The sequence below is a fragment of the Cotesia typhae genome, unplaced genomic scaffold, assembly GCF_013202065.1.
Source record: "Cotesia typhae breed Kobodo isofemale line unplaced genomic scaffold, CoteBio_Ctyphae scaffold_70, whole genome shotgun sequence".
Lineage (NCBI taxonomy): Eukaryota > Metazoa > Arthropoda > Insecta > Hymenoptera > Braconidae > Cotesia > Cotesia typhae.
The window spans coordinates 763848-790938 of NW_027423780.1; the positions used below are offsets into that span (position 1 = coordinate 763848).

General features: G+C 27.5%; 2 protein-coding genes across 2 annotated transcripts; both read right to left on the minus strand.

The window, feature by feature from the left end:
* Positions 1 to 12047: 12047 nt before the first annotated feature.
* Positions 12048 to 13865, minus strand: LOC141537162 (uncharacterized). Its single transcript, XM_074258007.1, has 3 exons — positions 13178 to 13865; positions 12417 to 13013; positions 12048 to 12229 (listed from the first exon to the last, which is right to left on the minus strand). Exons 1-3 carry the CDS (start codon positions 13359 to 13361, stop codon positions 12048 to 12050), a joined length of 963 nt encoding a protein of 320 aa, XP_074114108.1. The 5' UTR covers positions 13362 to 13865.
* A 4464-nt stretch (positions 13866 to 18329) lies between these two features.
* LOC141537277 (uncharacterized) lies at positions 18330 to 22988 on the minus strand. Its single transcript, XM_074258164.1, has 4 exons — positions 22319 to 22988; positions 20835 to 20969; positions 19853 to 20239; positions 18330 to 19503 (listed from the first exon to the last, which is right to left on the minus strand). Exons 1-4 carry the CDS (start codon positions 22443 to 22445, stop codon positions 18335 to 18337), a joined length of 1818 nt encoding a protein of 605 aa, XP_074114265.1. The 5' UTR covers positions 22446 to 22988; the 3' UTR covers positions 18330 to 18334.
* Between the last annotated feature and the right edge of the window lie 4103 nt (positions 22989 to 27091).

The window sequence follows — 27091 nt, forward strand, 5'->3', positions numbered from 1 at the left end:
GCCCAAGACTCGACCGGACCCAAAAAAAAAAATAAATTGAAAAATTTTGTTTTCATTTTCAATCAGCCAAATTAATTTCTTTTCGAAACAAGGCCCAATCTCAAACAGACTAAGAGAAACTAATTAAAAAATTTTATTTTTTATTATTAATCAAATATTATTTAAAAAAGAAAATAAGCCACAGACTTAACCGGACTTAAACAAACGGATAGAAAATTTTTATTACTTACTTAATTTGCTGGAAATTATCTTTAAAAACGAAAAAATGCCCAAGACTCCATCAGACCGAAAGGGAGATGAATAAAAAAATTTTACTATTCATTTTTAATCATCAGAATTAACTTTTTTATAATAAAAGGCTCAATTTCGACCGGACCCAGAAAAAATGATCCAAAAATTTTATTTTTATTGTTGATCATCAAAACTAATTAAAAAAACAAATGAGGCCCTAGACTCAACTGGACCCAAACAAACGGATAAATAATTTTTATTACTTATTTATTTTGCAGGAAATTATTTTTGAAAACGATAAAAATGCCCTAGACTCGACCAGACCCGAAATAAAATAAATTGAAAATCTTTGTTTTTCTATTTTTAATCAGCAAAATTATTTTCCTTTGAAAAAGGGCCTGATCTCGACTGGAGCAAGAAAAAATAATTGAAAAGTTTTATAATGAATTTTTAATCAACAAAATTTTTTAAAAAAGAAAATAGGCCCCAGACTTAACTGGACCCAAACAAACGGAAAGAAAACTTTTATTCCTGTTTTTTTTGTTGGGAATTATTTTTCGAAACAAAAAAAATTGCCCAAGACTCGACCGGACCCGAAAAAAGATAAATCGAAAAATTTTATTTCTAAATATTAATTAACTAAATTATTAAGAAAAAAAAAAATAGACCCAAGACGCAGCAGGACCCAAATAAACGGATAGAAATTTTTTATTACTTGATCACCAAGATTAATTTTCCTTGAAAAGAAAGGCCCAATCTCAAACAGACCTCGAATAACTGATTGAAAAATTTTATTATCAATTATTAATTAACAACATTATTCTTAAAAAAATTAATAGGCCCCAGACTCAATCGGACCCAAACAAACGGATCGAAAACTTTTATTTCCCATTCATTTTGCTAGGAATTATTTTTAAAAACGAAAAAATGCCCAAGACTCGACCAGAGCCAAGAATAGAAGAATGCAAAAAAATTTATTTTCTCTTTTCAATAACAAACAAAAATTTATTGAACAAAAATCAGCCTAATCTTGACAAGACGATAAAAAACTGATTGAAAAAATTTATTATCAATTATTAATTGACAAAATTATTTCAAAAAAGAAAATAGGCCCCAGACTCAACCGGACCAAAACGAACAGATAGAAAATTTTTATTACTTATTTCTTATGCTCGGAATAATTTTTGAAAACAGAAGGAATTGCCCAAGACTCAACCGGACCCAACCAAACGGATGGAAAACTTTCATTTCTCATTTATTTTGCTGGGAATTATTCTGTAAAATAATTTTTCAATTAATCGTCAGGTAAAATGTCAAAAATAAATTAAAACAAATATTGAACTCAAGTCCCAATAATTTTGATATTTTTAATTAAAATTATTTTTTTAATTAATTGACAGGTAAAATGTCAAATAAGGAATTGAAAAAAAAATCGCTCTCGAGTCCTGATAATTTTGATATTTTTAATAGAATTATCTATCAGTGAATTAACAGGTAGAATGTCAAATTATAAATTAAGAAAAAAATTGAACTCAAGTCCGAATAATTTTGATATTTTTATTAGAATTATCTATCAGTGAATTAACAGGTAGAGTGTCAAATTATAAATTAAAGAAAAAAATTGAACTCAAGTCCGAATAATTTTGATATTTTTATTAGAATTATCTATCGGTGAATTAACAGGTAGAATGTCAAATTATAAATTAAGAAAAAAATTGAACTCAAGTCCGAACAATTTTGATATTTTTATAAAAATTATTTTTTAATTAATTGACAGGTAAATAAATAATAAATTAAAAAAAAAAAAATTGAACTCAGGTCCTGATAATTTTGATATTTTAATTAAAGTTGTTTATCAATCAATTGACTGTTAAAATCCTGAATAATAAATTAAAAATAAATCGCACTCATGTTCTCATAATTTTGATCTTATAATTGAAATAAATTTCTAATGAATTGACGGGTAAAATCCCAAGTATCAAATTAAGTAGTAATCGCACCCAAGCCCTGATAATTTTGATATTTTAATTTAAATTATTTATAACTTAATTGATAGGTAAAATGTCAAATGATAAATTAACAAAACATTGAATTCAAGTCCTTATAATTTTGATATTTCAATTTAAATATTCTTTTTATTCACTGACAGGTAAAATGTCGAAGAAAATATGAAAAAGAAATGGCATTCACGTTTTAGTAATTTTGATATTTTAGTTTCCCTTTTTCTTAGCAAAGAAATCATTTCAAAAAAATCTACAGGTGTTTCGGCAGTTCAAGGATAACTTTACTTTAATGTTATTAGTTTGCATTCACATCATTACACTTTACTCCTTTTATTAAGCAAACGTGAATGTAAAAATTCGGCGGTCTTAAGGTCGACTATTACTACTTAGTTTCCTCTAGTACTCATTCGATTAATAATTCTGATGACTTTCATGCTTTTTACTACGTGCAAGAGGTTCCATCCTTTCTGTTTGCAACTAATCTTTGGCTTACTACAAATTGCCTGATTCATTTTATCAAAAATAAAATTTTTTTACTAATGTGAATAGTCATATAAAATGCAAACTAGAAAATTTTATTATTTTTCCCTAATTTTATAAACAACAAATTAATTAAAAATATCTTCGAGTATTCTGTCACTGTTTTATACTTATTATTATTATCCTAATTGTTGTCAGAGTTTTTCTGTCTCTGTTTCTGTCTTTATTCCTCTCATTCAGCGATGTTCGTCTCTTTAAATTTATTTTTTCCGCGGATTTCCCTGATCGCTTTTTTTTTTTTCTCTCTTCTCGTTGACGATTTTATTTGTTTTGAGATTTCATTTGTTATTATCTAATTATGGGTTAAATTTTGCGTTCATGTCAGTCTTACAACTCATTTTCTGACAGCATCTCATTACCTCTGCATACTTTTATTGTGTTTTATTAATTCTGCGTTTAATATTAATTACCATTATGGCTTTTTATACAGCCGCTGAGTATACTGAAATGTTGATCATTTACGGTGAGTGTAATCGAAACGCTGAAGCTGCTGTCCGTGAATATCGCGAAAGATTTCCAAATCGCGAACGCTTTCCCAACCGCAGTGTGTTTTTGCGTTTAATTCAACGGGCTCGCGAAAATGGTTGCCTGGTACCCGTTGATAGTGAGCGTGTCGGTCGCCCTCGTCGGATACCTGTTCAGGAAGAGGAACAAGTACTCGATGTCGTCAATGCTGATCCCGGTACCAGCACTCGAAGACTCGAGCGTCGGCTTCCTGTTTCTCGATCTACGATTAACCGTATCACCCGTGCAAATAAGATTCATCCGTACCACAAACGAAAGGTGCAGAAACTTGAAGCTGGTGATTATGCTTTGCGGAGAACGTTTTGCCAATTTATTATCAACAGCCACGCTGCCGATCCGACGTTTCTCGAAAATGTTTTGTGGACGGATGAATCGTTATTTACTCGTGAGGGTTGTTTCAATCCGCACAACGTCCACTGGTATGCGGAGGAGAATCCTCACATGACGGTGAACCGTAATTTTCAGAACAAGTGGAAAATCAACATGTGGGGAGGAATAATCGGCGACACTGTGCTACTATACGAATTACTGGAAACCATGAACGTAAGTTTAATTAAAAATTTACACAATTAAAAATTTCGCGCTTCAGAAAATTTTCTCCACTCAGTTTACCGTTAAAACTTCAATGTAAAATTCTTCGACACTTTGCAAATATTGAAATTATTCGAATAATATTTTTGTGTTTGAAAATAAGATTTTTATTTTTGTAAATTAATTCTTTATAATACCTAATTTTTCATAAAAATTCTTTGGAAGAGTTTTTCTTTCTTAATTTGTTAAAATAAAGGAAAATTTTCTGGGGTAACTTCTGTTGTTGATGCGAAAATATTTCGAAAAATTCGTTCAAATAATTTTTCATTAAAATTGGAAAAATCCCTACGAGTAAACTTCGTTTTATCTGTTAAAATTTTAGAAAATTATTTTTAAAATTTTTAACAAAATTTCCCTTTGGTTTAAATTAAAGAAATTTTTAACTCCCTGATTTTCTCACTTTCACAGTCGAAATTTTTCGTTATTACAGAGTGCTCAGTATCTCTTGTTTTTGGGAGGAAATTTACCCCAGCTTCTAGCAGGAGTTAATCCTCAACCGACGTGGTTTCAACAGGATGGTGCGCCGTGCCACTCATCTGGGGACATAACCAATTTCTTAAATGCCCAGTATGGCCAACAGTGGCTGGGGAGGTATGGTCCAGTGAGATGGCCACCAAGATCACCAGACTTGACTCCGCTCGATTACTACTTGTGGGGTTTCATGAAGGAAGGGGTATATTTTGATGAACCTGCAGATCAAATGGAAACAATGGCAAGGATCATGGCTGCACGAGAACTAATAACGCCGGAAATCCTGCAGTGTGTTCGGGAAAACCTTTTGGAGCGGTGTCATCGGTGCTTAGAAAGGAATGGAGGCCATTTTGAGAACCTTATGGATTAATGATTTTTTTTTTTTTTTTTTTTTAATTTACAAATTCTCAATCAATTTTATTATACAGATTTTTGTTATTTTTGTTATTTTATTGTTTTTTTTTATTTTTGAGAATTTGATAATAAAGTTCATAATTTTAGTACAGAAAAGGAATTTTGTTATTTGAGGTTTTACCTATCAATGAATTAATGAATAATCTTAATCAGAATATGAAAATTATCAGGACTTGAGTGCAATTATTTTTGAATTTTTTTATTTGACAATTAACCTGTCAATTAATTAGAAAATAATTTAAATTAAAATATCGAAATTATTAGGACTTGAGTTCAATGTTTCTTTTAATTAATTTTTGAAATTTTACCTGTCAATTAATGAAAAACTAATTTTAATTAAAATATCAAAATTATCACGTCGTGATTGCAATTTCTTTTTTATTTTTTTATTTGACATTTTACCTGTCAATTAATTAAAAAATAATTTTAATTTAAATATCAAAACTATCAGGATTTGAGTGCAATTTTTTTAAATTTTTTTACTTGGAATTTTACTTGTCAATTAATTGAAAAATAATTTTAATTAAAATATCAAAATTATCAGCTCGTAATTGCTATTTCTTTTTGATTTTTTTCTTGGAATTTTATCTGTTAATCAATTAAAAAACAATTTTAATCAAAATTTTAAAATTATCAGGTCGTGATTGCAATTTCTTTCTAAATTTTTTATTTGACTTTTAACCTGTCAATTAATTGAAAAATAATTTTGATCAAAATATCGAAACTATCAGGTTTTGAGTGCAATTTCTTTTTTATTTTTGTATTTGACATTTTACCTGTCAATTAATTGAAAAATAATTTTAATTAAAATTTTCAAATTATCAGGTCGTGATTGCAATTTCTTTTTTATTTTTTTATTTGACATTTTACCTGTCAATTAATTGAAAAATAATTTTAATTAAAATATCAAAATTATCAGGTCGTGATTGCTATTTCTTTTTGATTTTTTTCTTGGAAATTTAACTGTCAATTGAATAGGAAATAATTTTAATTGAAATTCCAGAATTATTAAGACTGAGGACTGATTTTTTCTTTAATTTTTTTATTTGACTTTTTACCGGTCAATTAATTGAAAAATAATTTCAACTAAAATTTTAAAATTATCAGGTCGTGATTGCAATTTCTATTTTATTTTTCTATTTGACATTTTACCTGTCAATTAATTGAAAAATAATTTTAATCAAAATATCGAAATTATCAGGTTTTGAGTGCAATTTTTTCAAATTTGTTTACTTGGAATTTTACCTGTTAATCAATCAAAAATAATTTTAATTAAAATATAAAAATTATCAGGTCGTGATTGCAATTTCTTTTTTATTTTTGCATTTGACATTTTACCGGTCAATTACTCGAGTAAATATTTTGATTACAATATCAAGGACTTGAGTGCAAGTTCTTTTCAATTCTTTTATTCAAGATTTTACTAGTCAATTAATCAATCAGTAATTCTAATCAAAATAATCAAATTGTCAGAACTTGAGAACAATTCTATGTTAATTTTTTCATTTGAGATTTTACCTGTCAATTTTTCGACATCTAAATTCGATTACAATAATAAATCCATCAGGACGAATGTAATTTCTGTATTTCAGATTTTACATGTCAATTGATTAATTAATAATTTTAATTTAAATAATTAAATTATCAGTAGTTGAGTACAATTTCTTGTTAATTTTTTGATTTTAGACTGTACTTGTAGATTGATCAATCATTAATTTTAATTGAAATAATAAAAAAATTATCACGTCTTGAGGGCAATTCCTTTTTAATTTGTTATTCGAGATTTTGCTAGTCAATTTATTAATTAATAATTTTAATTTGAATTTTGGTGATTTTCTAATTATTTAAATTTATTGACGCTAACAAAATCAAGAAAAAAATTCTTCAATCCTTTTACTTAGGTCCAGTCGACTCTTGTGCCTTCTTTTAAAAATCATTCTTTATTCGTCAAAAGTAAATAATAAAAGTTTCCAATGTCTTTTCGAGGTCGAGACAAGTCTTGGCCATTCTTTTCGTTCTCCATAATTTCCCTTCCAATTCAAATGAAAAAATAAAAATTTCTTATACGTTCATTCGGCTACGGTTGAGTCTAGGGCCTCATTTGTTTTTTTAATTAGTTTTGATGATCAACAATAAAAAATAAAATTTTTGGATCATTTTTTCTGGGTCCGGTCGAAATTGAGCCTTTTATTATAAAAAAAGTTAATTATGATGATTAAAAATGAATAGTAAAATTTTTTTATTCATCTCCCTTTCGGTCTGATGGAGTCTTGGGCATTTTTTCGTTTTTAAAGATAATTTCCAGCAAATTAAGTAAGTAATAAAAATTTTCTATCCGTTTGTTTAAGTCCGGTTAAGTCTGTGGCTTATTTTCTTTTTTAAATAATATTTGATTAATAATAAAAAATAAAATTTTTTAATTAGTTTCTCTTAGTCTGTTTGAGATTGGGCCTTGTTTCGAAAAGAAATTAATTTGGCTGATTGAAAATGAAAACAAAATTTTTCAATTTATTTTTTTTTTTGGGTCCGGTCGAGTCTTGGGCGATTTTCTTCGTTTTTTAAAATAATTCCCATCAAAATAAATAAGTAATTAAAACTATCTATCTGTTTGTTTGGGTCCGGTTGAGTCTGCGGACTATTTTTTTTTTTAAATAATTTTGTTGATTGAAAATTAATAATAAAATTTTTTAATCATTTTTTTTTGCTCCAGTCGAGATTGGGCCTTTTTTAAAAGAAACAATTTTGCTGATTGAAAATAAGGAAAAATTTTTGTACTGTTATTTTTTTGGATCCGATCGAGTCTTGGGCATTTTTTCGTTTTTAAAGATAATTTCCAGCAAATTAAGTAAGTAATAAAAATTTTTATCCGTTTGTTTGGGTCCGGTTGAGACTTGGGCCCATTTATTTTTTTATAATAATTTTGTTGATTGAAAATTAATAATAAAATTTTTCAATCATTTTTTCTTGCTCCAGTCGAGATTGGGCTCTTTTTTAAAGAAAAATAATTTTGCTGATTAAAAATAAAAAATAAAATTTTTTCATCCATCTCTTTTTGGATTCCAGTTGAATCTTAGCCTTTTTTTTTTTTTTTTTTGTATTTGAAAATAATCCCCAGCAAAATAAATGAGAATTAAAAATTTACTCTCCGTTTCTGTGGGTCTGGTTAAATCTTGGGCCTTTTTATTTTTTTTTATTAAATTTTTCGAATAAAAATAAAAATTAAAATTTTTCCTCTGTCTTAGAGTACCCGGTTAGCTTTAAATTCAGCGTTACAACGCCTCCAATAATGCTGCGATACACGGACACACACTCATACATTAAGCCGTCCGCTTGCGACCTCATACATCCACTCATTCACACTTACGTACTCGGCTCATAGCGTCACAATCCCCTCTCATGCTCGGCTTTGTGTGAGCGAGTAAGCTGCTATTGCAGCATCTCACTCTCGCGTCTCCTCTACTTCCCCGCTCATTTTCATTTCTCGAATAGCGCGCTTCTGATTGGCTATCGTTTTTAATTCATAACTCAAATTCTATGGCCCAAAAAAATTTTTGGCTCAGGAACTTTCGATTCAGTATTTTTTTCTCTATCGACCCCAACAATTACTCCCGCCACTTCAGAGACACCCTGTATAAATAAAATTTATGAAAAAAAATTTTTTTTCCATTTTTGAAAATTTAACAATATTTTTTCAATTGAATAAAAAAAATAGAAAGAGAAATCGGCCCAATCTGGGTTCTACAGGGATAACTGTGGAATTGATTAAAGTTTATTTTAGAAAAAAAAATTAAAAAAAAAAATGTCGAACTTCGAAAAATCATTGATTTTTGTCAAAAAACTGAAAAATTCCATATGTATTGACTTACAAAAATTTTTTAATATTTTTTATCGGAAAGTACATCTAAAAACAAAAATTTAAAAAAAAAAAAAAAGGTACCTAAATGTTTAGTTTTGAAAAAGTTATGGCTATTTGAAAATAAAAAAGCCATTTTTTTGAAAAATTCATAACTTTTTTGGAGTTAGGTAAAAAAATTCAAAAAAATTCTGAGAACCGTTTTTTTATAGGGTAGAAAAGGATGGAAAACTTTCGGCCAAATCGAAAAGGGTCGGGGTCAAAAGTGGTCGATTTGGCATGGAATACCCCATGTACATCTGCTATACGTACAATTAATATACGGCATGTTTCAGGACATTTGTGTTCTTGATTATTTTCACGACTGCGCGTATAATAAAGGTAAATTCTTCTGTAGATTTTGAAAAATTTCAAAAATAAAATTACTTTCTATGACATAACTCTTAAACGACTGTATCAATTAATCCCAAAAACTAATGAGCATATGACTTTTGAAAGCTGGTTAATTGTGACCAAAAACTTCAAAATCGATTGATTCGTTCAAGAGATATTTTTGAAACATTTGCGTAAGTTTGTATTATTGGATATATATTTAAATTAATGATTAGATGTTTCATTCCTTAGTTAAAAAATTTTTACAGTGTTTCTTTTAATAACTTCTGAATTTTAAGTTCATTGTCATTAATATTATGATTAGTGAGACCTAACTAACTCTTGTAAAATTGATACATAGAAAAATCAGGAATCTTGCGTAGAATTGAAAAAAAAAAAATTCTAATCTTAAAAAGAGTTGCTCGAAATTTTGGTCAGATTGTGTTTGACGTCTAAATTGAACTTAGTAGATAAGAAACTGCATGGAACTCTGTCAAGTTCTTCATAATCGGTTGAGGGGTTTCGAGGATTTTACAATTTAAAAACTGGAAAATCAACCATTTTTTTGTTTAACTTCCAAATTATTTGTCGGATTTTTTTTTATCGCACCAGTGCTCGAAAGATTGTGTTTTTCGCTAACAAATATTTCTATATCTACCGCTTTGTTCCGTTCATATCGCTATTCAAAAATTTTCAAAAATTAGATACGAAAGGTTATCAAATTTTTCAGCTTGAATAGCTCAAAATTTTTTTCAGAAGTTTTATTTTAAGCGTCTTGAGCCTGAAATTATAAGGAAATTTCAAGGATGGCACGTAGCAAGAACTGTATTAAAGCACCTTTTGAACTAGCAAAAATTATTCATTACAGTCATTACCATTACAGAGATTTAAAAAAAAAAACCTTTTTATTTGGAAATCCTTTAAAATATCTGACTAACCAACTTACTACCCTTAACTTTTTTAATGTTTCAGCAACCACGTTGAATTCCATTTAGTAAGAGTTATTACCATTTAAAAATTCCGTCTAAACAAATTTTTTTCACTTCCCGCTAAGAAAATCTACGATTTTTAAAAATCGGGAAGTTATTGGTTTTACCACGTTTTGCAAAAATCGAGTTTTCATCAGATCTCGACGTTTGAAGATCATAGGAAGCTTCCTTGACTATCCCCGCGAGGGTGTCACTATGTCTGTATGTATGTATGCATGTATGCGCGCGCGCGCGTGTGTGTGTGTGTGTGTGTGTGTGTGTGTGTGTGTGTGTGTGTTAGGGTGATTCAAAAAAAAAGAATATTTTTTTTTTCGTTTGGTACTCTGAAAAATAGGTTCCTAGACACCTCTAAGAAAGCCTCTCCAAGCATGAGTTCTTAATTGTAACGGGAAGGTCCTCCTTCTTACAGTTTTCTATTTTTTCTTATTATCAGATAGAAAAATTTATATCTCGCTTCCAACTACTTGAAAAAATATCTTGTTCCTTAGATTTTGTAGGAAATTGAATGCTCTACAAAAAGGTCTCTTACGATTTTTTCGTAAACCCAACCGTTTAAAAGATATTAACGGTTAAAGTTTGATTATTTTTGGGAAATTTTTTTTTTCTTATGAATTTTATAACTCAATGAAAAAAATCATTATGAATGATGAAACTCATAATTTTGTAGGAAATTTACTGCTCTATAAAAATGGTCTCTTATGATTTTTCGATCAAGTTGAGCGTTTACGAGATATTCATCGTCAAACATCAATGCATATCAATTTTTCTAGTTTTTGATCAATAATTCGAAAAATTTCAATTTATTCTGTGAGTTTCAAGGAAATTTAGACAAATTTGAGTTTCTTTGAATAGAAATATGTTATGAACTATTTTTTTAATTAGTTTTTTTAGTCTTGGACATGTTTGATTACATTAAAACAAAATATTAGTGCATTTTTTTAAATATATAATTCAATTTAGTGTGTTTCACATGTGTTTCACTTTTTATCGAAGAATTTATTTATTTAATTATCAACTGCCATATAATTTTCAATATTTTCAACATAACGGTACACTTTTACTGTAAATAATTTCCTCTATTGCAGTTTGGGTAGTTTTTTCGATGTTCTTTGATAATTTGCAATAAGTATTGGAATTGCTCTTCATTTTTGTCAAGCATTGATTATACTCACTAACTAATGCAACAGCTCGTTCTGCTGAATCATTAACAACTTTCAATTGGTTAAAGTATTCTTTATTTTCAATGTAACTGTCATTAGTAGGCGACAATTCAATATCTTTATCAAGGAAGTCATATGGTAAATCAAAGATTTTAAAGAGATTTAAAGACTTTTTAGAAACAAAGTCACTCAGACTTTTTGCGTTAATGAATTCAAATCGTTTTTATCAATTATAAATTTTTAGCTTTAGAATCTGTACTGTTACGAGTATTAACAGCTCCAACAATATTTTTTTACTTCCAATGAAACGGTATCGTCAAATAATGATAAAATGGCAAGTTCATCACTTAAATACCATAAATGCAAAATCATTTTTTCACAAGTTGCTGAAGAAATCAATGAATTGATATTTTTGTACTCGAATAAATTTTTCAAAAACTGCAAGTCATGATTAGCAGCAGTTGTTGCAGAAGTTGATGAAAACCAAGCTTTTAAATACAGTGTAACTATAAATATACAAATTTGCCGAAGACCGTCCAATTCTTTATTAGAAAGTTTAAATTCATTTCTGAATAGAAACATTTTTAAACTGTAAATTGCCTTCGCCATCCACCTAGCATGATGAATTGCACCAGGACGTTTGAAAAAATTTCTTCTTGAGGCATTTCTCCAAGGAAAATCAACGACAATTCCAACAATTCTTTATAGTCATCTCGGGGTTGTAGTAACTATCAAAAACAATTAAAAATTTGTCAGAAACAAGAAAATTTTTTTCTTAAAATCGCAGTTAAATCATACCTGTAAGGATTGTGCAATTAAACTAGATATTTCATTTTTTTATCCAAAATGATATCAGCAACAACAGTATCTTCAATTCCAGATTTATAATTAGTTTTATTTATTTCATCCCATGATTTTTAAATCTTCCGAACATTGGTACGTTTCGCCCAGATGACACAGGCCAATATACTTCAAATGCACTTCTCAATATGATCTCAAAAATGTGGTGACGACATGGTAACCAGATTAACTCTCTTCCCAAAGTCTTTTCAATTGCCTTACATGTACCGTTATGAATTCCTGTATAAAGAAAATAGATAACTATCGTTAAATTTAATATTTTCAAAAAATTGTAGATTATATTTAAAATCCAAATGAGTAAATAATTCTCAATAATTTCAAAAGTGAAATTCAGTAAGCAATAAAAATTAAACTAGAACGTTAATAATTAAATATTTTTTAGATTAAATTATCATTGATAAGTTACCTGTATTAACTGCCGTCGTGTCAAAACACATCGCCTTAACATAATTAGTAATACCCCATTCACTCAATGTCGATAAAATGGCTGATGTTTGATTGTCTGCCGTCCCAGAATTCATTTTTGGAACCCCAAGTAATTGTTCGGTACCAAATGCAGTTAAAATAACTGGTAGCCGTTCCACAGATTTTGATCCAACAAGGTCATTCAGCATTTTTCCGTCCCAATGCACAACGTATTTATCGTGTGTCTTAAAGTTGTCATTAAGTCCTTTAGCAATGTCTTCTCTTTGAAGCATACGAGCTCGTTGAATTGAACTATAACTGAGCGTTGTATCTTCAATTTTAATACCTACTGCTAGTAAAACCAGAGCAATAATAAACATCGCATTTCTACTGCTGACATTAGCTCGGTCGAGTCCAAAAATGACTTCAGGAGTTAAGACATCAAGTTTTGCTCGTTTTGTCGGAATTGGAGGTTCATACTCTGAATCAGATCCAAAATTTGTAACTCCACTTAATGTATACGTAGAGAACGACTCTGATTTTTCACTTGGAACAATCGCATGACTGGTAGACGGTTGATCTAAGTCTGGAATAAGATCTGTTTTATAAATTAAACGAAGAAAATGTATAGAATTTATTCATTTTGATGACAAATAATTAAGAAAGGACTCCAAAAATTGTCTAGTCAAATGTCATCTAGTCATCTATGAAAAGTTACACTACTACCTGAATTTATAATAATTAAATATCTCAGATACTTACTACTCTCATCTATTCCCATCATAGTTGTGGTTAAGTTTGATACAGGTACATTATTAGAAAGAATCTCTTTATGGGTACCGAATTTTTGATCCAAATACAACTTTCTAATATTATCATCAAGCACTTTTAAGGATTTTTCGCTCACAATGTCGAATAATTGTTCAAGATCAGTCTGAAATTTCATTTCCTTTTGGTTTTGCGCTGAATTCTTTTTATCGAAAATTTTTTTGTAATTTTAACCATTGACTGTGATAGCGAAGAAATTTTTTGACTGCATTAGGAGCTCCACTAGTTGGAATCTGATTTTTTCTCCACAGTTCAATAACTTGGTCAACTGAATTTTTAGCACTTTGTTTGATTGAATACTTTAAAATTTTAAGTTGGTAGAAAAACACACGCATAACCTCTTTCACTTTTGGTAACTTACGTTCCGAAATTCTTTGTAGAGGTATTCCGATAAAACGTATTTCTTTATTCATTGTAGGTTAATTGATGATAAATAAATTTATGTGATGATTATAAGACTTATTTAAAATGAATTATTTTATTACGTATTCAAGATGATGAGTTTTAGGAACACTGAAAATACGGTATTAAATGGGTAGATACTGAAGATAGTTGAGAGTAAAAAACATAGATGGCGTTAGTTTCAGAAGACAAACAGAAGAAGAAATGGAATTCAAAACAAAAATCCCCTCGAACGAAAATTTTATGTATATTTTGTGAAAAACAATTTAAAAATACGCACTGAACAAATTTCATAATAATAAATGACAACGCGATTAAGATTTTAAATTATTAAAGATAAAATTAAAAAAATATTATTAGAATAAAAACTTTCAAATGAATTTTTGAACAGAAAACATCTATAGGAGTTGCTTTTATATAATAAAAACTCAAATTTGTCTAAATTTCCTTGAAACTCACAGAATAAATTGAAATTTTTCTAATTATTGATCAAAAACTAGAAAAATTGATATGCATTGATGTTTGACGATGAATATCTCGTAAACGCTCAACTTGATCGAAAAATCATAAGAGACCATTTTTATAGAGCAGTAAATTTCCTACAAAACTATGAATTTCATCATTCATAATGATTTTTTTCATTGAGTTATAAAATTCATAAGAAATAAAAAATTTTCCCAAAAATAATCAAACTTTAACCGTTAATATCTTTTAAACGGTTGGGTTTACGAAAAATCGTAAGAGACCTTTTTGTAGAGCATTCAATTTCCTACAAAATCTGAGGAACAAGATATTTTTTCAAGTAGTTGGAAGCGAGATATAAATTTTTCTATCTGATAATAAGAAAAAATAGAAAACTGTAAGAAGGAGGACCTTCCCGTTACAATTAAGAACTCATGCTTGGAGAGGCTTTCTTAGAGGTGTCTAGGAACCTATTTTTCAGAGTACCAAACGAAAAAAAAAATATTCTTTTTTTTTTAATCACCCTAGTGTGTGTGTAAGTATGTAAACCTCCTACAACTTTAGAACGGTTTAACCTATTTTATTGCGGTTGGTGTCATTCAAGAGAACTTGTCCAAACTTAGATTTTGAATACAATTTAAACCGATTCGAACTGATAGATTTCGAAAAATCTAAAAAAAACTGAAGAAAAAATTTTTTTTAAGTGGTTTTTTTGGAATAACATTTAAACAGCTCTATTGATCAACTCAGGAAACTAATCAACTCTTAACCTTAAAAAATCACGTCGATCACCGCTAATCCGGTCAAAATCGGTTAATTCGTTCGAGAAATATCGTGAAGAAAAGAAAACCCATAAAACCGTTTTTTCGGAATTACTTCGAAATTTATAGTTTGATCAATTCAAACTCAAAGATTCTTTATGAGGCTTAAAAAATTGTATCGAATGCGGTCAATCGCGTGAAAATTGGTACATTCATTCAAAAGTTATTGCGGTTTGAAAACTCAAAAAATAGTGTTTTATCAAACTTCTGTCGGACTTGGAGCTCGAAGAGCTCAAAAACGTCATATATGCCATTTTAAGTACCCAGGTATGGAATTAGCGGGAAGTTGCAGGAATGGCCTTCAGGGTCAACCACTTTCCTAATTTTTTTAATCACATTTAAGTTTTCAAATCAATCCGTTAAAAAACCATAATTATATTCTGTACTTTGAAAAACGGATTAAATACTGTCAAGCAAATGTAAAGTCATCGACGCATTACAAAGTTGTTGCTAATCAGAAATTTCCGAAAAAAAATTTTCTTTATATAGAACTTAAATTTTTTGATGTATCAATTTAAAGATAATCCATTTCCAGGTACACGAAACTGGATTGAATCGCACTTAGTAATTCAAATCTAGACGACAAAAATTCTGTTACAATTCGAGACATTATTAGTAATATTCAGATGTACCTAACGTCTTTTTAATTACTACCAAATCAATATTTAGAAAAAGATAAATCTTCAAAAGAAATATTTTGTTCTACAATAATAGTCGTTAGCTTTTTTTTTCAAAAGTTCACTACTTTGAGAATCATTAGAAGTAGAATGGTGAATTCGTCATTTTCTACTATTTTTTCACTTTATTTGGTGAACTGATCAACTTTATCAAAAAGCATGACTGAATTTTTTTGAGAGGAAGTTGAATTTTCTACAAATAATTTATGTTGGAAATAATTAAAATCTTTAGTGGTCGCAAATTATTCGTATTTTCATGGAAATTATTGTAAAAAGTATTTTTTTCTTTGACACCAAAATGCAAATTACTAATAATTTCAAGTAATTGGTGAGAAAATCAAACAAATTAATGATCAATACTGAATTTTAAATGTTAAATGTAAATGCTTCAAGACTAATCAGCGTTCAAGGCAAATTAAACATGAACAGGCTATGTCTACAGAAAATTTACAATTAGGTTTTGTTTTCAAAACATTTAAGTTTTTAAAGTTTACCTGCTCAAGAAAATAACATTTTTGTAATAAAATTTATTTATTTAACTCATTAACATATTATGTATCGATACATATGTGAATTATTTTCTGCAAAATAACATTAGAATCAAATGATAGTTTTCAATAAAGAATATCTTCATCACAAATGGATTCAATTAATAAATAAATATTAAAATACTTGAATGATTTTTCACTTTTTTGGCTTATTTCTTAAAGCAGAATTTGAATAATAGTAATCATAAAAATGTAGAAAAACAAAATACATTTGTATTGGCAAATAAATTCAGTGACTCTTATCACTGATAACATCGTTTAAAATCTATAAATTGATAAATTTTATGCAATATTATTAAACAAATTAAAATAAGTTCGTTATGTTGAAAAGAAAAACGTTTAAAGTAAAAAAAATTTTTGAAACAATCTATTTAATTTAATTAAAAAACAAAATAAGAAAATTATAAGATTTTACGCATATTATGATCGAAGCTGAGTCGCTCATTCATTTCTACATAATTCCTTCTGAATAATACTTTGAATATACTCAACTTCTACGTCTTTTAGTATTCTATCATATTTCTTAGCTTCTTTACACGTTCGAGCTGAAGGTACACAACGTTTATTTATGTAAGAATTGAATATATATTTTATGTGTTGCTTAATTATTAATTCATTGGTACTTTTTTCCATATTTTTAGAGTTTTCATTTAATTTACTTTTGTTAGTTTTCGAATTTATTATAGACGTACTTTTATATTTAACTGGTTGATGAGTTTTTTGCTTTAATAAATTAGATTTCTTGCTATTCATGTCATTACCTTATTTAAAATAAGGTAATTGTTACTTACTTATGTTTTAGAAAAAATATCTACTTATTCAAAAGCCCCGCAAGTTTTTACTATCAAAAAAATTATATCAAAATTTCACCATGCTTAAATTTTCTCATCTAGAAGGTTTGTAAAACGTCATAACTTTTCATTATTAAGATAACAAAAGAAATATATTAGAGCCTCAATAAGGAGTTAAATATTTTACAAGAATATGCACCATAAATTCGAGAAAATTTTTTCAACTTTTTCAACAAACAAAAATAAAAAAACAGTAAATGGAATATGTAAAACGAAAATTTGAAATTTGTTGAGCTTCATAGAGAATTTTGATAATTAGCTAAATTAAAAAAAATTAACTTTATCGATAGTAAAAGCTTTTTGAATAATTGAGCTTGAAAAACAATAAATTACGTTTTTTCTGAACCACCTTAATGAATATAATTTTGAGATTTTTTTGACTACTCATGGAATATTTCTCGTCTATAATTAAAAGTTAATTTTTTTCAAAGACGTGGGTGAATAAAGAAAATTTCGATAAATTCGATTAACAGTATTAAATCGCTAGTATTAAGCATAATTAATTACCTGCATTGATAGAATTATCTGCATTAGTAGAATTGTCTGCATTGATCGAATTATCTGTTTCATTAATTGTAGAATCTATTCCGATTGAGCCTTTGGAGTTATTGCATGAGTCATTGGGATCCTGAGCTTTGAGTAAAATCGTGGACATATTTAAAATATCAGCTCTCGTTCTTTGCTGGTAAACTTTCTTATGGGTAGTAATGTCATGTCCAAGGTAGTCTGCTACTTTTGAAGTTTGGGTAGAACCAAGTTGCATTTTAGTGCATTTGGTCGCAATTTGCTTACACAAAAATGTACCACGAAGCAATTTAGGATTATCAGCTCCACATAGGTATGATAATTTTCTCATGATACTACTGGCACACAAGTGAGCATCTTTGTAATATCCAGCAATTCCAAAAACATGCGGATTTCTTGAAGACACGTGAGCATCTTTTCGATATTTAATAACAAAATCAATCCCATCACGAACTTTAGTACTCAATAACAAAGGTACACTTTTATACAACTTCCCTTGAATTACAGTATGGCCAAATTCTTTCGCTCTTTCTTTTTCTTCTTTGGACAACGATTTATAGCCTTCATCTCCTTCCTTAATAAATTTAATCTTATTGTAGTCATTTAATTCAAACCGTTCCATTTCTCCAGATCTTTTTCGATTGAATAGTTGTAACTGAATAAGCGTAGCTTCAGCGAGATCACACCAGGCTCTGATTGAAAATGATTTTTTCAAAAGTTCAATGTTATAATCGATTCTTTGATTTAAAAACTTAGAGAAACGTTGAATATCGGTTGTATTAGGGAGTTCCACTACTTTATTACGCTATTGTGTTATGTGAGTCTCATTAACAGTTCGGTTAATTATATTAGCAAATCCTTGCTTGCACAATGATAAAAAATTTTCTACATCCTCTTTCTTAATTCGATCCTTGTTAATAATGCACTCGTTGATAAATATTTGCCCGATCTTATTTATATTGGTAGTGATTTCAGATGCTCTGGAAGGTACTTTGTAGAAACCAGTTTCTTCCTCTAATCCAGCAAATTTATTTATTGCTTCAATAACCTTATAATAACGTTCCGGAGTGTATATTGAGGCGAAATCACTTACAGATGAATCTACATCTTTCATAACTACAAGGAAACGAGCTAATAAGCTCAGTTTTGCACGAATCATTTGTGCAAGGTTGCGCTTTTTGTATTTAGTACATTCTTCATTGCCAAATAAAATTATCATAAGATCATACCTTATGAGTTTTACATTTTCAGTAAGTTTCATATAAGGGATAATTTTATAACGCATAGCATCGGATGCGCGTTCATGGATTTGTCCCTGGATGCGTCGGGCTCTAGCTAAGATACCTTTACTGCTCTTAGCGCCATTTTGGCAATCACGATAGTGATGACGAATATTATTCTTAGTGTACCAACCTTTACACTTACTGCATACCGCATAGTTACCGCCTCCTTTTTTTGAAGTTTTATTCGGACATCGCGCTACTTTAAATAACCCAGGCGTACCATCTGCTTTTTTACGTTGCTTCATGTTAAACATATGATTTCCTCTCTTTCTCAATAAAGCTATTTGATCCATTCTGCTTGCGCTCTTCTTTTCTAATTTCATAAAATCTTGTACTTCTCGTTCTGTTTTATGAACCGTTTCCAAATGACGTGCAATTTTGAAGTATTCTCTCTCACAAAAACAACACGTATCTTTTTTCAAGTTTCCTTTTTTCATAGTTAATTCAGCTTCAACATCATTATCATCCCAGCCAGCATGTCCATTAACGTTAAAAGAGCAGTTTAAAGTCGAAGTGGAAGTATTTTGAGAAACATTGTTACATTCTTCGACATTTCTTGATCCAATATTTTCACTATCAGAGTTTTCATCTTCAGTTACATTGTCAACTAAATATTCTTCATTTTCAATTGACCTTTCTGAATCTGCTGGCTCGTACGATGAATCAGAATCTTGAGTTTCAGCCTCAAAACCTATAAGAGAAAAATAATATCAGTTAAATATTTTTACCAATGCATTAATTTAAAAATTGTTATTGGTTCTATTATTATTAATATTACTTTTAGTACTAGAAAATTTTTATTATTCAATTTAGTTAACATCGTATATGGGTGATTCTCTCTAAGGATGTTTTTTGCTGTCGAAAAAGCAAAGATTAAATCAGCTGTTTATTTATTATGATTAAGCTAATAGTTTTGTAGCTCTTGTTAATTTTTTTTTCTAATAAAATCAAAAATAATTTGGTCAGACAATTTTGAACAGATTTAAAATGTCCTTACAGAGAATCACCCAATTAAACTAATAGTACTTTAAGAATCTTACTAGACTCAATTTGTGAATTTTTCTGCGTGTTATCATTAGAAGCACTTTCAAGTCCATTTTCGTTAGCATTAATCGTGCGTTGGTACTCCAATTCATCTACTTTGTTAATGTTTTCTAGCTGTATACTCGTTGTGTCGTTAGATAGTTCTTGCTGAATATCAAATCCTAGACTATTCGATTCTTGTATATTTTCTGAGTCAATAGTTACTTTTTGTCCAATTTCGATGGAATCCATATCACTTATAAAATTATCTAAGCTACCATTCTCGATAAGGTGTGAAATATTTGCAGGGTCAATAGTTTCAAACGATTTATCTGATATTTCATACAAGTTAGAACTAATATTCAAAGTCTTAGATGCTGAGTCAGAGTCATTGTTAATTGTATCTAGAGTAAGAAATAATATATACATATATATTCAATTATCGTGTTATTCATTGGCTTATTGTAATTATAATAATATTTATATAAATTGAGCCCGAAATTAGATTAAATAGAATTTTTATTTCATTTGTTTTTGTCTTAAATAAATGATGATATACATTGTAATATTAAATAGTGCAGGATCTAACAAAAAGATTGAGCTTGATTAAATTATCTAATAAAGTTTGATATGCAGTATTAACATATTATTTAATGAAAATAAGAAGTAATTTTTATTAAAATTATTCAACACTCATGTTTAAGAAAACTAGAATTATTATTTAATATCGAACTTTTTAAATAATTACTGATGATAATGACTGACTAATGATAATTACTGACTAATGATAAATAATACTTTACATAGCATATATTGGAGCTAGATCAAATAAATATTCAAAAATACGTAAACAAATATCTATTTTTCATACCGTAAATCAATAATACATCGGATAATGAAACGTTTAATCGTAAAATATCAATTCTAAAATTAATTATTGAAAATAATTAACGGATAACTAATTATTAATAACAATTTTTTGAAAATGAGAATACTTACCACTTTTACTATCAAAAAAATGAACGTTTTTTATTTTCTTTAAATTGATTCGACAATTCTCTACGGTATATTTCAAGACAGAACTAGTTTTTTTTTCTAACATTCGGTGCTTCTTTACACCATCCGTTAAGCTACCTATAGTGTTGCCAAAAAATAAATCATTTTAAGTTTTCAATAGTTATTAACTTTTATTTTAAAGGATAGAATGAAATCTTTTAATTAATTTTATGATTAGGATATATGAACAGGATTTAAATGGGATAACATATTTCCATGAACGAGTAAGCACTCTATTGTATTAATTAATTTTACGTAGGGATCTTTTATAATAACGAGAAATCATTTCACGAACATTGTTTAGAATATTTAAAACCGAAAAAGTAAATCGAGAAAAAAACATTGTTATTACTCACATCCGTTATTAAATATTATGTGATTTTAAATTTTAAAGAATGTCACGTTTATAGAATTAAACTCACCACTGCTAGGATTTAATTGGGCAAAAGGAATGGATTTCAGATATTCATCATGGGTTATTTTGGATAATATAATTTTAGGTTGTTTGGAGTTAAGATTTCGACATATTTCGTATAGATTATTACGGTCAGCTGAAACAAATTAACGAATTAAAATTTAGTCAGCTTAAGAAATAAAATAGTTTCCATGTGAGATATACGGTCTAAATTAAAACGACTAAAAAAATCCGCTCTTATCAATTTTTCCCCATCTGTTATTTAGCTTATTGTTAAAATAAAAATTTCGACGAAAGTAAGTTTACTGAGATTTTAAGTTTGAATCTTAAAATTCTCCCAGCAAGGATTATTTTCTATTGAGTGAATTTCGATTTTTATAACCAAAAAAAAAAAAATCTTAACTCGGTATACGTACTTTAAGGATAATTTTATGGTTATAATATATTTATGTATAAATACTTGTTTAATTAACTTTCAGAATAGCAATATATTTTTTAATTAGTACCAAGAAAACTATCCAAAAGAAAATATATGAAAAATGTAGACCAACAATTTTTTTATTCCCAAGGAGTCTCTTAATTTTCAAATTCAGAATCAAAAAATTTATGTTAAAGAGAAAATTATTATAAATTTTCAGTAATTGCTTACAATCAAGGTCCACCATACTAATTTTGATTTCATTGGATAAAATTTATCTGATTTTATTGATAAATTTTTTCTCAAATAAATTATATGTATATAAATATAAAAAATAACATACAAGAAAAAAGTTAAATATAAGAGTATTATAAAATTTTACTCACTATTGAAAAAAATTTTAAAATTTTTTGACGATAGTGATAAACAACTTTTACTTTTTTTTTTTTTTTTTTTAATTATTCGTTATTTCATATAACTTGGAAGAAAAAACATCTTAATATTATCAAATAAATATATGATAGAAATTGTGTCCAAAGATAGGACAGCTCTTTTTCAACATTTGGTAAATATGACCATTCAAAAAATACATACCATGCTCACAAATTATTTTAATTTTTTTTCGACAAATTCGATCGCGTTGTCTTTCAATGGAAATATGACGTTTCTTATGAACGCAATAATCCTGTTTTTTATCTCGGACCAAAACAAATATCGTCATCGTATTTTCACAAGTTGCTTAATTATCAAAATTTGCTTTTTCTTTCACCGTTAGTGATATTAAAGTATTCCCAATAAAATCCGCATCAGTAGACAACGATAAAATGGCCGTAGTGACTCTCAAAGTCCGCCAATTTATTTAGTTTTTTTTTTTTTCGTTGAGGTTTAGTATTATAATTCAGGATTAAATTTCTATAGGTAAGGGAAACAATGTTACTAGAAGTCTGGTAACATTTGTTCGTAAAAAAGGAGTGTTCGGAATTCATGTGTAAACTCTCCTTTATAGTTATTCCCTTCGCTCAACTTTGAGCTATGGATGGTTTATAACCAAGTATTGGTAAGGTAGATTTTTTCTATAATGGAGGGGTTCAAAAGCATAAATTATTTGTTTCTTTTTCTTATTTTGCATAAAACTAGTTTTTATATAAGAAAGAATTAACTTTTCAATAATGATTGATTAAAAATAAATTACATTATTTTTTATAATATAAATATATAAAAATAGAACTTAGAAAAGGATAATTGTTATATTCGCATGGATGTATTTTAAATTACGCGCGTATTTAGAATAAACAGTGGTGTCCTCATAGTTTTCAATGTCAATGCATGGTTATAGAGAGACAAATAAATTTTGTTAGGTTCGTTTTCTAGAATTTTGTTGATGTAGAGTTTCAAGCTAAAAAAATGCATTTATTGAAGAAAATTTTCATAAACAAAAATTATTAAAATTAAGAATAAAATTCTTATTTACGTGTCCTGATAACAAAAATTACGGAAAAATTGACACATCATGTTAAGAGTGTATCACTGTGAAAAAAATTTTATTTGATGTTATTAAAATATTTACTAATGTATTATTGATTTTGATTAATGTCAAAAAAAAAAAAAATTCATTTAATTTAATCACAGGAGAAAATAAATTAGAAGGAGAAAGTTTTTCATGTTTCTAGTAATACCAATATATTGCACACTGGGTCCTGAAATCTACCACTTGTCAATTTATGGTTAAAATTTGAATGACGAAATTTCAGAATATCTGAAAAATTTATCAAATTCAATAAATATTTAGGAGTTATTAAATATGTCCGTGGAAATTTATCTTCTACTATTTATCAAGAGTTAAATGGAGCTAAATTTACAAAAAAGAAATGGATGCAAAACTTTATTGTAATCACAAATGATCGTATTTTAAGGTTAAAAGTATATGGTATGACATTTTGAAAACAGGCATCACAGGTAATTTTTTTATTAACGAATTCTATATTTTATCATTAGAAATTTAAAATCTCATAAGATGACACTAATTTATTCATATACAGTTCACCACTATAAAATTGATTTAGTCAATAATTTAACACAAAATTATGTCACGAAAACTGCCTCATGGAGATCATATATTTTTACTTGCTCTTTTTTAATAATGGATCGATTACTTGAAGACAGTTAATTATCAAAAATTCTTCTAACAAAAAAATATTTATATTAATTTATAAATATACGATGAATCAAATTTATAACTCTAATATGTTAAATCATAGATTTTAGTTATATTGTTAAGTCTACTTGAATAGTGGTTCTAATTGTAAAATATTATGGGAATTCGATTTGACTAAAGCTCATTTCGAGTGAAATCATAATTAAATATACTTATTTAAAAATAATTAACTATAGAATTCATGACAGTTCTTAACTATGAAGTATTGTAAGTATTAACTATTGAAAAAATAGAAAACATTAATAAAAAACAAAAAAAAAACAAAAAAACTAGAAAACAGATAAATTAAAATGATCTTAATGTTTCCTCTTTTTTTTCTTGTATTTAGGAAGTACATATTTAATTGTAAAATTATGCAATCAATCGGCGGAAAGTTTCTTAAAAATATATAATTAATAAAAAGAAGTCTTTTTGTAAGAATGTCCTGAAAGTTACCATGAGTACACAATTGTTGATAATGTACAAAGCATTTAGGGTACGTCGGGAAAAAGAGAGCTAAATTACGTTCCATAATCGATTACTTATTAATTTATTACATATAATCAATATAAATAAGTATATTTCAATTATACAAATACATCAGCTATAGAATTTATTAATTTATTCTACGCTTCACTAATTCAACCTCAAATCATGTCCTGAAATATGCCACTGCCCAAAGAAAAATTTACATGCCATTTAATATTTTTAAATTTTAATTAATTATTTGCAAACAGCTAATTCTCAAAAATTAATATAAATTGCTTTATAATAATTGCAAAATAAAATAAATACAAAACGATCAATTGGGATGTATAACTTAATTTTCTCCTGCTAACAAAAAATTTTTACAAAACAAAATGTTATGTGTAATTTCATCATACTTTTTTTCCATTATTGAAATTTAAAATATTCATAAAATTTTATATACAAAAATACAAAATTTTCATGACATAAAATCTATGAAAATGTATTCCCTAAGTACACATTTGTGCTTAGAAGTCGGTGATCTACAAAGTTATCAAAAAAAGGCTAAAATACTATTATATTCCATCTTTTTATAAATCGTTTACTAATTTCTGAAATATTATAAATTATAAGATTTATTTTTAAATTATATATAAACGGAATTCAATGCATCATTTTCTCGAAAAAATTTGACAGAAAAAAATGTCCTGAAATCTGCCGTGTCGAAAAAAAAAATTTGCACCTTTCATAGAAAATTTTCAAACTAAAAGTACTTGCTGAAAGTTAACTTTGAAAAGTCTATCGAAGTTGTAAATTAATACATATAGCGAAAATTTCGAAGTCAACGATTCTCTAGAAAGTATATGTTTCTTATTACTTGTCGATTGGAATTTCTTTCAAAACAAACGCTGAGTATAATTTCAATATCCTTTTTCTCGTATTTATAAATATGTACAAATTCTATGAGAATGAAAAATTTATGAAAATTAATGTATTTCTGAAACTTTCATGATATTAACCATGACAATGCATTTATGCTAAATGTTGATGATATATAAATCGATCAACGAAGCATAAAAATGATTAAATCCAGATTTATTACAAATTGCTGATTAATTTGTGCTATTTAATCTATCTTAATATCTATTTGCCAATTATTGTGCTATGAAATTTATTGCTTAATCCTTTTGGCTTGAATAACAACAAAATATAATGTCCTGAAATCTACCACATGTTGGTGGATAACTTACACGTGTCATTCATGAATCATATTTTTAAACTGATTGCTTGTAGTTCATTTGAAGAATTCTATAGAAATTGGTAAATAATATCTACAGAAAGAAATCCAACATAAACAATTAATTAGAATGTGAAAATTAATTAATTGTCAATTGAAAATTTTAATAAGCAAAACGCTAAGTATAATTTGATAATATTTTCCTTTTAATTATAAAAATTAAAACTAATAAAAAATTTTATTTATCGTTATAAAAAAATCTTAAGAGCTTAGAAAATCAATAAAAATAAAGTCTTTTATGAAAATGTCTTTAATGCCGATGACCTACAACGCTACAAAAAAAAAGTATAAAAACGACACCATGTACAATTTTATCATAAGCTTATTATGAATTAATAACTGATAGTTGTTATCAATATTTATAAGTTATACAATAATAAAAAGTATGGTCTATACTCTAATTTTTTTTAGAACAAAAAAGTCCTGAAATCTACCACTGGTAATCATAAACAAACATATCAAAGATAACAGCATACATAAAATCTGTATGGAATCTAATAGTTCTATGAGGCTCTACATAATCTATAAATGTGTTAGTAGATGTCCTACAAAAATTTTCCAATAGGATGATACTGTTATGAAATTTAATGATTAATTCTCGACTTCTAACTAATTTAATATAAATTAATGTCCTGAAATCTGCCGGGAGTCTGTTGAAAATTTATAAGTGATTTTAAATTTATAACTCTTGACTAATCGCTCGAAAACTTATCTTTTAAAGAAACCTATGAAAGTTCGTAAAAAATTTTCATTGATAAAAATCCAAACTAGATGATTTATTGGAAGATACAAATTAATAATAACCTCTCAACAAAATTCTTGCAGACTGAAATTTATAATTTGATAATAGTTTTCTTATATGGTAATTATTTGCAAGTGGGGTCCACCATTTAAATTTTCATTTTTTTGAACGAAATTTTTTTTTTCATTTTTATATACTTTTTATTGGAAAAATACATAAGAAAATGAAAAATTAAAAGAAAAAGTTGATTATCACAATTTTAACAAATTTCATAAAAATTTGTAAATTTTTTAGAAAATTGTGATATTCAAATTTTTTTTTAATTGTTTGTTTTTTTATGTACGATTCCAAAAAAATATATCAAAAAAAAAAATAAAATAGAAATTTTATTCAAAAACGAGCCAAAATTTTTTCCAACTTTTGAAGGCAAAAAGTTAGCGTAATCTATTTTTTTCTTTCACGATACCTTTTATCATAAATGCACCGTAAAAACAAGCAGAATAAAAAAAATTAAAAAATAGTAATTTTTCACCTAGATATGGCCAAAAATAGGCTGCATTTCTAAAAATCAAAATTCACAAAAAATTTCATAGAAAAATTTTAGAAAAAAAAAATTTATACAAATAAAATTGTTAATGATACTATTCTAATACCAATCATGAGTCG

Excerpts from the sequence above, each read along its gene's own strand:
- LOC141537162 (XM_074258007.1), bottom strand. The coding sequence starts at position 13,361 with ATGAAATTTCAGACTGATCTTGAACAATTATTCGACATTGTGAGCGAA. Across the intron at positions 13,014-13,177 it reads GATGGGAATAGATGAGAGTA|ATCTTATTCCAGACTTAGAT; the intron begins GTAAGTATCTGA and ends TTTATAAAACAG. Across the intron at positions 12,230-12,416 it reads CACGACGGCAGTTAATACAG|GAATTCATAACGGTACATGT; the intron begins GTAACTTATCAA and ends TTCTTTATACAG.
- LOC141537277 (XM_074258164.1), bottom strand. The coding sequence starts at position 22,445 with ATGACGATATTTGTTTTGGTCCGAGATAAAAAACAGGATTATTGCGTT. Across the intron at positions 20,970-22,318 it reads TAAAATAATTTGTGAGCATG|GTAGCTTAACGGATGGTGTA; the intron begins GTATGTATTTTT and ends GCAACACTATAG. Across the intron at positions 19,504-19,852 it reads AAATTCACAAATTGAGTCTA|GTTTTGAGGCTGAAACTCAA; the intron begins GTAAGATTCTTA and ends TTTCTCTTATAG.